The sequence below is a fragment of the Heterocephalus glaber genome, unplaced genomic scaffold (assembly GCF_053883595.1).
Source record: "Heterocephalus glaber isolate CG9 unplaced genomic scaffold, H.glaber_assembly_v1.0 deba00001613, whole genome shotgun sequence".
NCBI lineage: Eukaryota > Metazoa > Chordata > Mammalia > Rodentia > Bathyergidae > Heterocephalus > Heterocephalus glaber.
The window spans coordinates 37,301,719-37,316,039 of NW_028258384.1; the positions used below are offsets into that span (position 1 = coordinate 37,301,719).

General features: G+C 42.7%; 1 protein-coding gene across 1 annotated transcript; it reads left to right on the forward strand.

Annotated features, from left to right (window-relative positions):
* Window positions 1-1,218: 1,218 nt before the first annotated feature.
* Window positions 1,219-13,905, forward strand: Rtl9 (retrotransposon Gag like 9). The gene is made up of 3 exons (XM_013078336.3): window positions 1,219-2,242; window positions 8,004-12,157; window positions 12,778-13,905. Exons 2-3 carry the CDS (start codon window positions 8,081-8,083, stop codon window positions 12,898-12,900), a joined length of 4,200 nt encoding a protein of 1,399 aa, XP_012933790.1. The 5' UTR covers window positions 1,219-2,242; window positions 8,004-8,080; the 3' UTR covers window positions 12,901-13,905.
* The last annotated feature ends 416 nt before the right edge of the window (window positions 13,906-14,321 follow it).

Sequence of the window (14,321 nt, forward strand, 5' to 3'; positions counted from 1 at the left end):
AGAGGGGCAGAAGCTAAATGCAGACAAGAAAAACAGCAGAGCCCACAAATAAGTAGGGACAGAGGAAATTACTGAGCTTCTCCTATGTCCCAGACACTTTACACATGTTTTATTTAAAACTTTCAAAGAGCCTATGAGTTAGCTACTGTAATTCTCCCTGTTTCCCAGACAAAGAAACTGAGGGGAAGTAAGTTGAAGTGTTGGGGTCTGAGCCCCGGCCTGTTTGATGTTAAAATCAGAGCATATGACCCCCTAAGCCTGTAGTTGTTAAATTCTAGAGTTTCAGAATAATTTGGGCTAAAATGCAGGTTCCTCGATCTCACTCCAGACCTATTGAGTTTGACTTTTTGAAAGTGGAGGTACCCCCCTCAATTCTGCATTTTAGCAGTCCTCTCCAGGGGACCCTGATGCAGGGGTACCCCACATTTTTCTTTCCAGAAACAGAGTTTTAGAAGGTATGGCAAGTAGTGTGTACTGCTTTGTGGACACCTTCAGAAACAAGGTCAATGTCAACAGATGTAGTCAAATTTCAATTTGAACTCTTTTGGAAGTGGAGTTAGTTGTGGCATAAGAGAACACCAGTTTGTCCCCTTTTCTCATTAAGGAAGTATACACTGATACCACTTATTTGAGGAAAGAAGACAGGATTGACATGCATGCTCAGCAGTGGTATAGAGCACCTGATCTTCTCTTCAGGATGCAGATCTCATAGCTAACATATGTTCCCTAAGTATTTTCCATGAGGAGCACAAATTGCAGGAACTTAGTGCACTGGCAACAGAGTAAATGAGACGAAATTGTCAAATGCAGACAGACATATTGTAAACCATGGGACTTAAAAATGTAAACCTTGCTAGGCAGATTCTGGAGGTTCTTCTAAGCCCTGGAAAAGTTGTCTAAGAATCCCATCTGTGCTCTTATTTACATCATAGGTAAAAGTGCGGAACAGGAGAGGATTAAGGTTAGAACCTCCACTCTGGGAACAATGGTCTGCCAGTTTTGAACTCTTCTGCTTTTAGGAAATCTGCTCTGGAAAGATAAATAATAGTCTGAAGTTTGCTTAGAGATCCTCAAGTCAGAAACAATTTCATGGTCCAAATGCTTAAGGGCATCAGACACTTATTCCAACAAGGGAGCTGTATGGTTCAAGAGGTGACACAGTCAAATAGATTGGTCAAGTCCCTCCTGAGCGGGGCTGTAGTCCACACTTGGCAACTGTGGTTTTTCTCACTGGGTTCCTGAGGATTCTTTCTTTATCTATGTTAATGTCCTCACTGAGGCTAAGGGCAAAGTCCATTCTTCTCTCTTCTGGCCAGAATGATTTTCTATCTTACAGGTATCTGGTCTTATCTCTGTGGATGTTTTAACTCTGAATGATTCCTTAAAGCAGATCCTTGGACAAGTTCCCATCCTCTAGGACAATCACAGCTGTTCCTAATGCAAGGAGAAAGTCCAACTATGTAGTCAGTATGAAAAGGTCTATTTCATTTAAAGCATTGTCCTTTATTCTGTGATCATTTTCTCTTTCTTTTTGTTTTTAAAGAAAGCCCTTTCTTTTTATGAAATGATAGGTTGGGGTTGCTTTTATTTTGTTTCTTAATGCTTTTACTTGAAACAGAAAAATTTGGCAACCCAACATCCGTTCCCCAATTTTTGAGTTTGTGAAAGCTGCAAGTGTAGGAACCTGGTCTTACTTTCAGAGTTCAGCTAGTACCTCTAGGTACCCTCTATTGCCACTTTTATTCTAACTGCTTATAAATTATTTGCTTTATAATATGAGGCAGAATCTCCCCCCAAGAATTAACATCAAGCTTACAGCTCTGAAGTTTACAGTATACTGGTCTGTAGTTTCCTTATTTAAGAAAATTGGTACACTGCCCATTTGCAGTCCTCTGGTATCCCTCCTGTTCTTTGCGATTTCACAGATCCTTCATGACGGCACCTACTGCGAGGCAGTTCCGTTTGCTCTTCTCATAATGTTCTTTTCCCTATAGAGTTGGACATGCATATACATGTAGTTTGGGGAATTTGCAGCACATCCAATGAAAGTATAATTCCCAACTAACAGTCAAATCCTCTTCTTTGGAGCTACCCAGAACACACCTACCTTCTCTTCCATATGACAGCCCTTCAGAGACTTGAATACAGAGTGTGACTCTCCTGTGAGTTAAGAGTACTGGCTGAGTCAGACTGACCCGAGTGACAAGCTCAGCTTCATTCCCTCTCAGCTGTGAGAGCCAAGGTAAGTTACTGAATTTTAATTTCTCTCTACTTCAGTTCTTTAGCTGATTTATAAAACAGGGCAATCCCTCACTTCATTTGTTTATTATGCAATAAAATAATGGAATGTATTTAAGTGTTTAGCACATTACCTGGTGTAGTAAGCACTCAGTAAATGCTTGTTGCCTCTCCTTTTTACTTACAAAGAACTGGGTGGGTAATTTCAGTGTCAGTGCTATTGAGGAACAAGAAAGTGGGGAAGGTTTTGTCTCCCCTGAAGGATTGGGGGAGACAGAGAACCCCAAAATAGTGCAGAATTGCTTGATCCTTAGGTTGTCTGTTTTCAGTTATCTGGGTGTCTGTTTTCTGCGGCTCTAGGAGAGGATATTGTTAAGAATACAGGGAAAAGCTTATTTTCAAAAGCTGGAAAGCGATTTGTTGACATATTGAATGGTCTCTTGTTTATTCTTATTTCCTCAAGCAGCTAGCCATGCAATCCCCCAAACTCAATTATCTTTTGTGAGGCGGCAGGAGCACAACACCTCCTAGCTGCATTGATCAGCATAGACTGAGTGGGATGCAAGGGACCTGAGAGATGCTAAGCAGCAATTTCTGGGCTTTTCCTTCCTTAGAAGGCCTTCCTTCTCTGTGTTCCTTGAGACTGTGGCTCTAATAAAACAGAACTCTATGCTCCACATGGACTGAGCAGGAAAGAGCCTACTTAGGAGCAGACTGATGAAAATGGTCACAGTGGATCAGACTGGAAGCCTGGAGTGATCAGCGCCAGGATGGTTTTAAATTGTAGCTTTTTGCACATACTTGATTTTGCAAGCAATTGCATGACATAAATTCTTAATGCCATTGCAGCTAGGAAAAGTTTGGAGACACACCCAACTATGAACAGACAGAGGAGTGAGACTTGTGGGCAAGGGGGTCCGGTAGTCCCAGGACTTCAGTTTTATCTCTATGGAGGATTTCAAATTACTTTTTTAATCCTGAGAATAAATTCCTAGATTACTTGTGCAATTACTAAACACAAATCAAAGTCAGAAAATAATAAGAAATCATTTTTTGAAACAAGGACAAAATAAAAGTAAACACTAGAGACCCTTTTTTGAAGTCAGTTCTAGGATGCAAGTGATAGAACCATTAGGTCTGTGGCTTGGATGGGGGTACGCTGGGGATCCCTAGAGAGAGCATTCTGGAAGACATTGGAAAGGGTTAGAGACAGAGTCATCAAGAACCATGCTTTCTAAAAAAGAAAATCAACTTTTATTATATTTCTCTTTTTATGAAAGTATGATGTGTCCATTATGGACAAATGAGAAAATATTCATAAAGAAAATGAAATGAAAATCCTCTCTAATCTCACCATTCAGATATGGTCACTATGAACAAAAATATTTTATTGTTTACTTGCAAAATATGCTCATTTGCTTTATAAAAAGCTGATAATTATGTCCATACTAGACTATAATTCACAATGCCTGTATTAGTGGCGGCTATAATTGCACCAAGATTCATTTTAATAATTAAACAAATTTTGTTCTAACATCAGGCATTTAGGTTATTTCCAATTTTTTTATTATCACAGATGGCTTTGCTGTGTAGCTGTATGACATTAGGAAAGCTAGTTAATCTTTCTATGCTTCTAGTTTCTCATCTGGAAAATGAAAGTTATAACAGCACCTACCTCAGAGGGATGTTGTGAGTATCAAGTGAGATATTGTAAGTAAAGCACTTAGCATAGAGCCTGACACCATAAATATTAGCTTTAATTATTAGGTATATTAATAAGCTTTATAGTAGTTGTTATGAACCCATTAGTAGCATGAATTTTCTGTGAATAATTTTTGATCTAGAAGAAAGCAACTGGAATGTTTCTTTTTTTGTGGTGTTGGAGATTGAACAAAGAGTGTATGCTAGGCAAGTCCTCTACTTCTGACCCCTGTTCCTAGCCTTGGAATGTTTCCTTTTGAGTACTATATTCTATAGTGTGTTCTGTAGTCAGACAGTGCTGTGTGTGTTTGGTCCTTTTAGATCCCCTTGTTAAGGCTCAGTTTCCTTATGTGTAAACTTGAAATTAAAAAGTGTCTAAAATGCATGGTAATTGTAAGAATCAAATGAGACAATGCTTATGAAGCCCTTAGCACCATTCTTGATATATGGAGAAAAGTTAATTGAGGTTAGCTCATATTACTACTACGACTACAACTACTACTACTACTATATGATTCAGGCCTTTGTAATAAGAGAGAAGTTTCTTTGCTTGGTGGGGTGGGACAGATAGAAGTGAGTAGAATACGTAGTGTTTCTAATTACCTGTCTAATTACAAAGAGAGAAAATGATTTTAGAAGCAGTGTGGCCAAGGCAGGAATCTAGGCTTTGCCATTTATTAGCTCTCTGTCTTTGGTCACATAAACTCTTCTAAGCTCACTTCTCCATTTATAAATTGGAAATTATGTCAGTGTCCGCCTTCTAGGTGTTGCTGTACTGATATAATGCACGTCTAGTGCTTAGTCCACGTGTTCCATTATGGTTGGTGAATAATTATGAATTATAGTTGGTTGTTACTTTTGAGGTGTATAATGACCTGAATGCCTCAAGCCGCAAATCTTGGTCTGCATACACAGGCTACTTGAAATTCACCTAAAAACTTTACCCTACAGAGAGTTCAGGGAAGAATTCAGCCACCATACTGAGTGCTATTTCTACTCTGGCCTTCTGCCCTGGTTCTAGAAAACAGGCTGTAGCTCCATTTCTAGGTGAGTTCTCATTTGGTATGCTCGACACTGGTATTTTTTTTTCTTTCTAGCTGTCTGAAATCCATAGAGACATGCTATTGAATCTTAGGCCTGGGGCAGGACATTGTCATATTTCCTTCTATGTTTCTGACAGTGGGTGCATATTGGTATTTTTATTATCACTACTGCAGGTCTTTATTAAAGTGTTTACTTCCCAGCCCCCACTGCCCATCCTCCCTGACTGTCCCACGCCTGAGATTCTTTAAGCTTTTCAAATGCTGCTATCTTGGAAGTCCAGCCCCAGTTCGCTTATCTCTAATACCCAGTCTCAGCTTTCTGGTCATACCAATTGCAATGTCCTGCTCTCAGGACTCCTGTGTCTGCTCAGCTGCAGAGAGTATATGTCTCATTTCCTGAGTGAGGACCTTTTCATTCTCATTTCTTTAACTATGTCAATCTTTTCTCTTTGGGGTAGCCAGTGTGGTGAGGTGTATGCTAATGAGACTACTAAGGGCATGGAGAAGAGAGGTAGAGTTGCATAGGCCAAGAACAAAGTGGAGCTTCTGGAGAACTGTCAAGTGAAAGGTAGTCAGAGACAAATGTCAGAGTCAATATAGAGGCAGGAATTTGGAACCAGAGACCCAGAGAAAGTATTAACAAGTCAGGAAGAGTGGGATTGGTGCACTTTTGGTCAGGCAAGAGGGCCATGGCAGAGGATAGCAAAGGGAGATTGCAGAGAACAGCTGCTGATATTGGGTCTTGCCTTAAAGAACTGGCACAGGGTATAAGTCACTTAGCCAGACTAAAAGAGTTAGAGATGCAAAGGACACTCTATCCCTCTTCTCAGTAACTGCAAGGTAAGATCTTTCTGAATTTTGTCTGTGGGAAATTGTGGCATGTTTAAGGACTTTTCTGAAAATGGAGGTTTATGGTTGTGCATTTGGCTCATATTTCCCACTGCACCAAATATTAGGGTAACCAGAGTGTCTGTAGGAGGCCAGTATTTTTTCGTTTACAACATTCCATCTCTGGTTTGTCTATACTGGAGATAGAGGGAAGGGTCTCGGTAGTGTGACTGAGTGAGGGAGAGAGGTGGGTTGTGATAGCATAGTGATGAAGAGTAGGGGGCTGTGGAGTTGGACAGACCTGGGAATCTATGTGATTGCAGAAAAGTTATTAAGCTTCTCTGGGCCTGTGTTTTCTCCTTTATCAGATGGACTTTATCAGAAAGAGGACTACCAAAATCTCTTAGTGTTGCTGAGACCAAATGAGATGGTGCAGGGAAAGTGCCTACAAGTGTGCTTCCCAGTCAGTGCTTGCTCAAGAAATGACCAATGTTAGGGCTGAGGATTTAGCTCAGTGGTGCTGTGCCTGCCTTGCAAGTGCAAGGTCCTAACTTCCTGAGTTTGATCCCCATTTTTTTGGGGGGCGGGGGAAGAAATGACCAATGTTGGTATTTTTGTTGCCAATTTTCTCTTTATTCTTAAGGAGGCATGATGCCATGGGATTGATGACTTTTTTGACATTATCCTGCAGTTGCCAGTCTTTCATTTTTTGGCATGAGCAGACTGTGGGGACATGTCAATCTTGTGTGATGATTGCGTTGGTTTTCAAGTTGTGTGTCAAAGGGTCATATTGAGGGCTGCTTATTAGATGGACCTATGAGGTGAGACTCTAGGATTGCCTATCCCCATGTCACCAGAGAAACTTGAAAATTTTCCATGATATACATTAGGCTTCTAGTGAGGCCTAATTTAGGATGTCAGAGAACTAATTGAACGCAGCCTTAGGGATGCCAAAGGTTAGGCAAGCCCAAGTAAGGAGGGAGAGTCAAAGATATACAGTCTGTGACTATCACAGTAACTCTATTTTAGTCCTAATCCTAACTAATCTGAGAAAGCAGGTATCATGAGAATAATATCTATTGCATAGGGTATTGGAAGACTCAAGTGGGATAATACTTGCAAAGCTTGGCACATTATAGAAAGTTTAAAGGTGCATACTGTTACCTGAAGCACATTGCCATGCAATACTAAGTGATCAATCAATAGTAGTTGTAGTGATAGATGTTGTTTAGAATAATGATGATCATAATAATAAGCAGAATTTTAGTTTGTGGCATGCTGTTCCCAGTCAATGATCAGATAAATGCCTTGCTTTTCTAAAAAGGATAGTCAGGGCCATCAGAGTAGTAAAACAGAGACTAAGCTACTGGCATGATACAATAAGCTCCAGGAACTAAGGATTATTCAGGTGCAAAGGGCTTTTCTATTCCAAGCCCACCGGTACGTTTGCTAATTTTTTTTCATTAAGTTTATTGGTACATTTTAGGTATACAATACAGTTACATTTATCATTGGGTACTTGTACCTTTACATGATGTATCTTGGTTCTTATTTTTTCCCCATTTCCCTGTCCTCCCTTCACCCCCTCCACCCTTCCCTATTTACAAAGACTTTGTTTCCATTTTTTTCCTTTTTTCATATTTTTTCTTTTCCCTTCTTTCCTTTCCCCTACCCTTCCCACTTCCCCTACTCCTTTAGACCTTTTCTTCCTATTTCACATTATCAATTATACCATTTGAACCTTATTTGCACTTTTAGTTTTTCACAAAAGAGAAATTATTCAGTATTTATACATGTGTGTCCTATTTACTTCACTTAAGAGTATGGCCTCAATAGATATCCTCCTACAGGATAGACTGTAGTTTAGTAGCTGGCACTTCTCACGACTGGCCAGTAGATGGTGGTGTCACCTCATTTGATCTAGGCCTGCCCAGCTGTTGTTGGCATTTACAAACGGAGAGGCTGTGCTGTGTAACTGGGTAGGTTGGTTTGAAAAGGACAGAGGCAGAAGGGCTATTTACTCCAACTTCAGAGTTATTCATTGTTGCACAGTTTCTTTAACCTGATAGGCCCATCTTCAGTGCCATATACCTGGCAACACAGAAAAAGTAGGTCCCCACTGTGAATCATTTGTCTGTTTCTCAATCTTCTTAATATTGGCTTTTGACCTCTAAACTTGTTTCCTGTTTACAGATTTTCTTGCCACTTAAGCATCAGCAGGACCCATGATGTCATCACTTTAGGGATTCCCTCCATCCTGTCCTGTGGCCATGGCAGACATGTCAATACCTTTACATTCACTGCAATTCAACAATATGCTGAGGGAGGAAAATGTGGACTCCCAAAACATGGAGACGACTTTCTCTAGACCAATGACAGAGAACAGAGCAGAGGTCCAATTTCTGCATTCTTATGCACAGTTGCCCATAGTCTCAACTTCCGCCTCAGACCCTGCAGGGACATCCACACAGACATCCCCAGCCTTTGACACAATGTCCACACTTCTAATGGGAGCACCAAACTCTGGAGTGTTGTCCCCACCACTAATGACAGCCTCAGACTCTGGTACACTGTCCCCACTCCTAATGCCAGCCTCAGATTCTGAAACATTGTCCCCAATGCTAATGCCAGCCTCAGATTCTGGAGCACTGTCCCCACTTTTAATGCCAGCCTCAGATTCTGGAACATTGTCCCCAATGCTAATGCCAGTCTCGGATTCTGGGGCACTGTCCCCCCTGCTAATGCCAGCCTCAGACTCTGGAGCATTGTCCCCATCATTGTCCATTTCAGACTATGGGTTAATGTCTCCAGGAATGTTGACAATTCCTGACTTTGGAACAATGTCTACAGCACTAAAGCCCACAGATTCTGCAGAGATGTCACCACTGGCAATTACAGGTCTATCATCTGGAGAAATGTCTACACCTATAACGAGCACCTTATCCTCTGAAGCAATGTCTACACCATTAATGCTTGCCCCAGATCCTGGAGAGACATCCCCATTCCTAATTCCAGACATAAACCCTGGAATTTTATCCACACAGTCAACAACAACTCCAGGCTGTGAAGAAATGTTCCCATTGCAAATTACAGATGAAGACACTGAAGCAATGTCCAAAGTGCTAATGACTGCCCTAGCCTCTGGAGAGATATCTTCACTGCTCATGTCAGGCACAGACTCTGAAGCAATATCCTCATTCATAATGTCAGCCCTATCTTCTGGAGAAACATCAATCAAGTCAACAAACACCCAAGACTCTGAGGGAATGTCTAACCCACTCATAGCAGGCTCAGACTCTGGGGTTATGTCTTCACTGCTAATGACAGCTTCAGGCTCTGAAATGACATCCCCACCACAGCTGTCCATCTCAGATGCTGGAGAAACATCCACATTACCAATGCCAGCCTCAGATGCTGAAGCCGTGTCCCCACTGCTAATGACAGCCCTCACCTCTGAAGAGATGCCCACCCAACTGATGCCAGCCCCCAGCTCTGGAGTGATGCCCTCACAGTTAACACAAAATCTGGACTCTGAAATCATGTCTACTCCACCAACGAGAGCAACAGTCTCTGCAGTGATGTCCACAATGCCAGTGACAGCTTCAGACTCAGGAGCAACATCCACACCGTTAATGAGAATATCAGCCTCTGGACATATGTCCACATTGCATAAGATAGTTCCAGCCTCTGGAACAATGTCCACACCACTAATGACAGTCACAAGCTCTGGAGAGAAGTTCACAGAGAAAATGTCAATCACATCTTCTAGAGCAATGTCAACACAGTCTATGGCCAAAACTTCTGGAACAATACCCACAGGTTTTGTGAAGGCCACAGCCCGTGAAGCAATGTCCACAAAGCAAATGAAAGCCCAAGATTCTCGGGTGATGTCCACACAGCCAGTTACAGCAACAACATCTGAAACAATATATATGCCACAACCAATAGTCACAGCCTCTGGGTCGCTGTCCACACAGCAAACCAGAGCCCCTGTCTCTGGAACAATGTCCATATCACAGGTGAGAACCATAGCCTCAGCACTGACATCTACACAACAAATGGGAGCCACAGCCTCTGAAGCAGTGTCCATTCCACGAATAACAGCCAAAGTCTCTAGCTCAATGGCCCCACTGCTAATGAGAGACACAGCTTCGGGAATGATGTCCATGCCACAAACGAGAGCTCTGACTTCTGGAACATTATCCAACCCACTAATGATACCCAAACCTTCTGGAACAGTGTTTATGCAGCAAATGACAACAGCAGCTTCTAGAGAAATGTCTTCAGTTCTAATGAGGGCCACAACTTCTGGAGCTCCATCCTTGCCACAAATGACAGACACAGCCTCAGGAGGGATATCCACACTGTCCCAGAGAGCCACAGTCTCTGGAGCAATGCTCACATTACAGACAACTCCCAAAGCCTCTGGAGATATATCCATGCCTCTATTGAGAGCCCCAGGCCCTGCAGGAATGTCCACATCACTAATGAGAGCCACAGACTCTGAGAAGATGCCCAATCAGCCAATAAGCACCCAAGACTCTGGAGAGATGTCCACATCACTCAGGAGATCCACGATCACTGGAGGGGTACAGATGAGAACCCATGCCTCTGGATTGATGCCCACACCACCAATGAGGGCCTCAGACTCTGGAGAGTTGTCCACACACAGGAGAGTCTCACCCTCTGGAGAGAGATCTGTTCCCCTGAGACTCCTGGCTTCTGCAGAAACAGTGACACCTCCAAGAGCCCCAGCTTGTGAAACAGTATCTGTTCCACAAATTATAGACACAGCTTCTGGAATGATGTCCATGCCACAGATGAAGGCTTCAGTCTCTGGAGCAGTGTCTACACCACTAATGAGATTCACAGCCCCTGGAGGGACATTCATGTCTCAAGTGACATCTACAGCTTCTGGAGGGATGTCTTTGCCACTAATGAGAACCCCAGCCTCTAGAGTAAGGTCCACACCACAAATGGCTCCCACAGCTTCTGGAGACACGCACAAACTCCCAATGCAAGCACCAGCTTCTGGAGTGATAGCGTTACCACAAGTCAGAGCACCAGCCTCCAGAACCATGTTCACACCACTAAGGAGATTCTCAGCCTCTGGAGCTGTGTCCACAGAGCTAATGAGAGCTCCAGCCTCTGGAAAGATGCCTACTGCACAAACAACAGGCATGGCCTCTGAAGGGATGTTCAAACCATTAATGAGAACCATGCCCTCTGAAACAATGCCCATGCCTTTGAGGTCATCCACGGCTTCTGGAGAGATGTCTAAGCCACTAATGAAAAACATGGCCTCTGGAGCAAGGCCAAAGCTGCAAACCAAAGTCATAAGCTCTAGATCTATGTCCTTGCCACAATCAACAAAAAAGCCTTCTGGAGGAAGAGCTAAGTCACCAATGATAGTCTCAGCTTCTGGAACGATGTCTACACCACTAGTGAAATGCACAGCCTCTAGAGGTATATCCATGCCACAAATGACAGCCATGGCTTCAGGAGTGAGGTCTACATCACACACGAAGGCCCCAGACTCTGGAGCAACGTCCACACCACAAACAGCCTTTGGAATGATGTCCACTCTGGAAATCAAAGCCACAGATTCTGGAGAGGCATCTACTTCACATATCAAAGTCACACCCTCTGGATTGAGGGCTACACCACACATGACTGCCAGAACCCCTGAAACAAGCCCACCACCAAAGGAAGTGTCATCCTTTGGAATGTTGACTCCAGCACTTTGTTACCTCTTAGAGGAGCAGGAAGCAGTCCGTGCTTCATGCTCAGCAGAGGAGGAGATGGAGATTGATGAGGAGAAGCAAATGAGGGGTTTTCTGGATGATTCAGAGAAAATAGCATTTCTGGTGTCTCTTCATCTGGGTGCAGCAGAGAGGTGGTCTATCTTGCAGATGGAGGTGGGAAACCCCCTCTCAGATGAAAATAAATCATTCATGTGCAAAGCACAAGGCTTATATGATTCCTTATCTGAGATAGACATCCTCAGTGCTGTTCTTTGCCATCCCAAGCAGGGCCAGAAGTCAGTCAGGCAGTATGCCACTGACTTCCTGCTGCTGGCCCGAAATATGTCTTGGTCTGATGCCATTCTACGGGCCAGGTTTTTGGAAGGACTTTCAGAAGCTATTACTACCAAAATGGGTCAGATCTTCCTGAAGGTGGCTAGCAGCCTAAAGGAGCTAATAGACAGGTCTCTCTACACAGAGTGCCAGCTGGCAGAGGAGAAGGGTTCCTTGGGCAAATCAAGCCAGGTTCTGCCGACAGCCTGTAAGCGGAATAATGAGGAGGCCATGGAGAATGAACTGAACTCTCAGCAGCAGACTGAGGAGGTAATGATGGGGAAATAGATTCAAGGTCTTTGAGGTGAAAAAAGGAGGGGGTAATGCTGGGAAATACACTCTTCTTTTGAGTAGAATTAAGGAGGAGGCAAGAGGGAGGTATTGTACCACAAGACCATACAAACCTACCTGAAATTTTATCAGTGAGCATGAATATGCAGTTATTTAGGGTGTATTAGCTCCTTTCAGGAGTAAGGTCCAATCCAAGTTACTGAGGGCCTGGCTGTCACAGTTAAAGTTATATCTTCTGATTGTAAGGGAGATAGCTGAAGTCCAACCAATCTCTCTACTTATTGCAAGTCTACCCAAATCTAAGGGAGGGGGTCTCTTCTCTTAGAGCAGTGGTGGCAAACCTATGACATGCATGCCACAGCTGACTGTTTGTTATCTTTGAAAGCTCTAAAAGGTTTGCCATCACTGTCTCAGAAGTAGGTCCAATGTATAACCACGTATATTGTGGACTCAGGACATTAGGGAATTTGGTTAGCCATGGTCATACTTTATATAAGTAAATTAGGTAAGTTCTTTGATCTGCTAACATGGAAGTTAACCAGGTAGAATGTCTCTTTTCATAGGAAATATGGCTCTTACCTCTTCTGTTTTTTTCTTAGTCTCATTATCAACATGTTCCCAAACGCTGTTACTACCTGAAAGAGCGTGAAGATCCCCGAAAGTGTCTTCACGACTACCTTCGACAGAGCACAGGTCATCAGAAGCACTCTGCAAACAAATAATGCTCCCTGGACTCCTCTTCTGTGATATCTGATTTGGCTGCTAATTTGAAGATTGGTTCCTCGACCCATTCCATTCAACTACATCATAAACCTTGTTGCCTTTACCCTCCAGCCTCCCCCTCCAGGGACACCCCACTTTATCCCCCATGTGGCTGCCTTGATCTTGTCTTTCACCCACAAGCCTATGACCTTCTCCAACAACCAGAGTGTGGATTATAAGAGTGTATGGTGTATGAGGTTCTGAACTCCCATCATCATCAAGGTCAGTCTTAGTTGTTGGTCTAGGAAGAAGTCTAGGCAGAAGAAATCATTTCCTACCTCAGAAGCACTTGCCATGTGTCATCAGGCAAACATGAGAAAATCCTAGTCTCACTCCACCTGGAAGGAAAGCCTATAAAGAGAGAGATATCCACTCCTATACCACCTTTTAAAACCAGTAGACTTGCCCCTATGTGCCCCTTCCCCATAGCACCTAAAATGGATCTCCAGGGCTCTTGCCCTGTTTATAGTTTCCATCCTGAATCATTCGTTTTGACCAATAATGATAATAATAATAATAATAGTGATAGTAATGGCTAACAGTTATTGTTAATGTGCCATATCACAGGTACTGGGCTAAACTCTTGACAAGCACCACCTCACTACATTGTTAGAGTGCCCTAACTTGTTCCTGTGTTGTTAGCTTCTGATCTCTTGATGTACTGTTTATGGCCCTTGTACTTCAGTGTGGAATCTCTAGATCTGACCTCTGGGTGATGCCTCAGCTGTTAATTGCCCTCACTCGCTTTGGCTGTTGTGCTTCATGGCCATCACTCTTGATAAGGGTCTTGGTCTCTAAGTAGGCATAGATAGAGCATAATATGCTCACTGCTCAGTGTTTACTTTCAGGTGGTGGAATTATGGGTAATTTTATTTTTTCTTTATATTTCTCTATGCTTTCTAGTTTCTCTACAGTAAGCTTGTATTACATTTGCAATCATAAAAATAAATAAAAGTCATTTATGAAAAAATAATTAACCGTGACTATTAGAATTTGATTTATTGATTCCTTCATTCAACTAATATTTATTATCTAACATGTGTCAGCCACTGTTTAGGGGACAGACAGATAAGATCCTTGCTCATACAAAAATTCCATCCCAATTAAGGGGAGAGACAGGCAATCAGCAAAATATACTTTCTTTTGCTTAAATTCTTTTATTGGTACATTTTAGGTAAACAATACATTTACATTTGTCATTGGGTGCTTGTACCTGTACATGACGTATCTTGGTTCTTATGTTTTTCCCCATTACCTGAGCACCCTTCACCCCCTCCACCCTTCCCTATTTACAAAGACTTTGTTTCCATTTTTTTCTTTTCTCATAATTTTTTCTTTCCCTTCTTCCCTTTCCCCTTCCCCTCCCACTTCCCCTACCCCC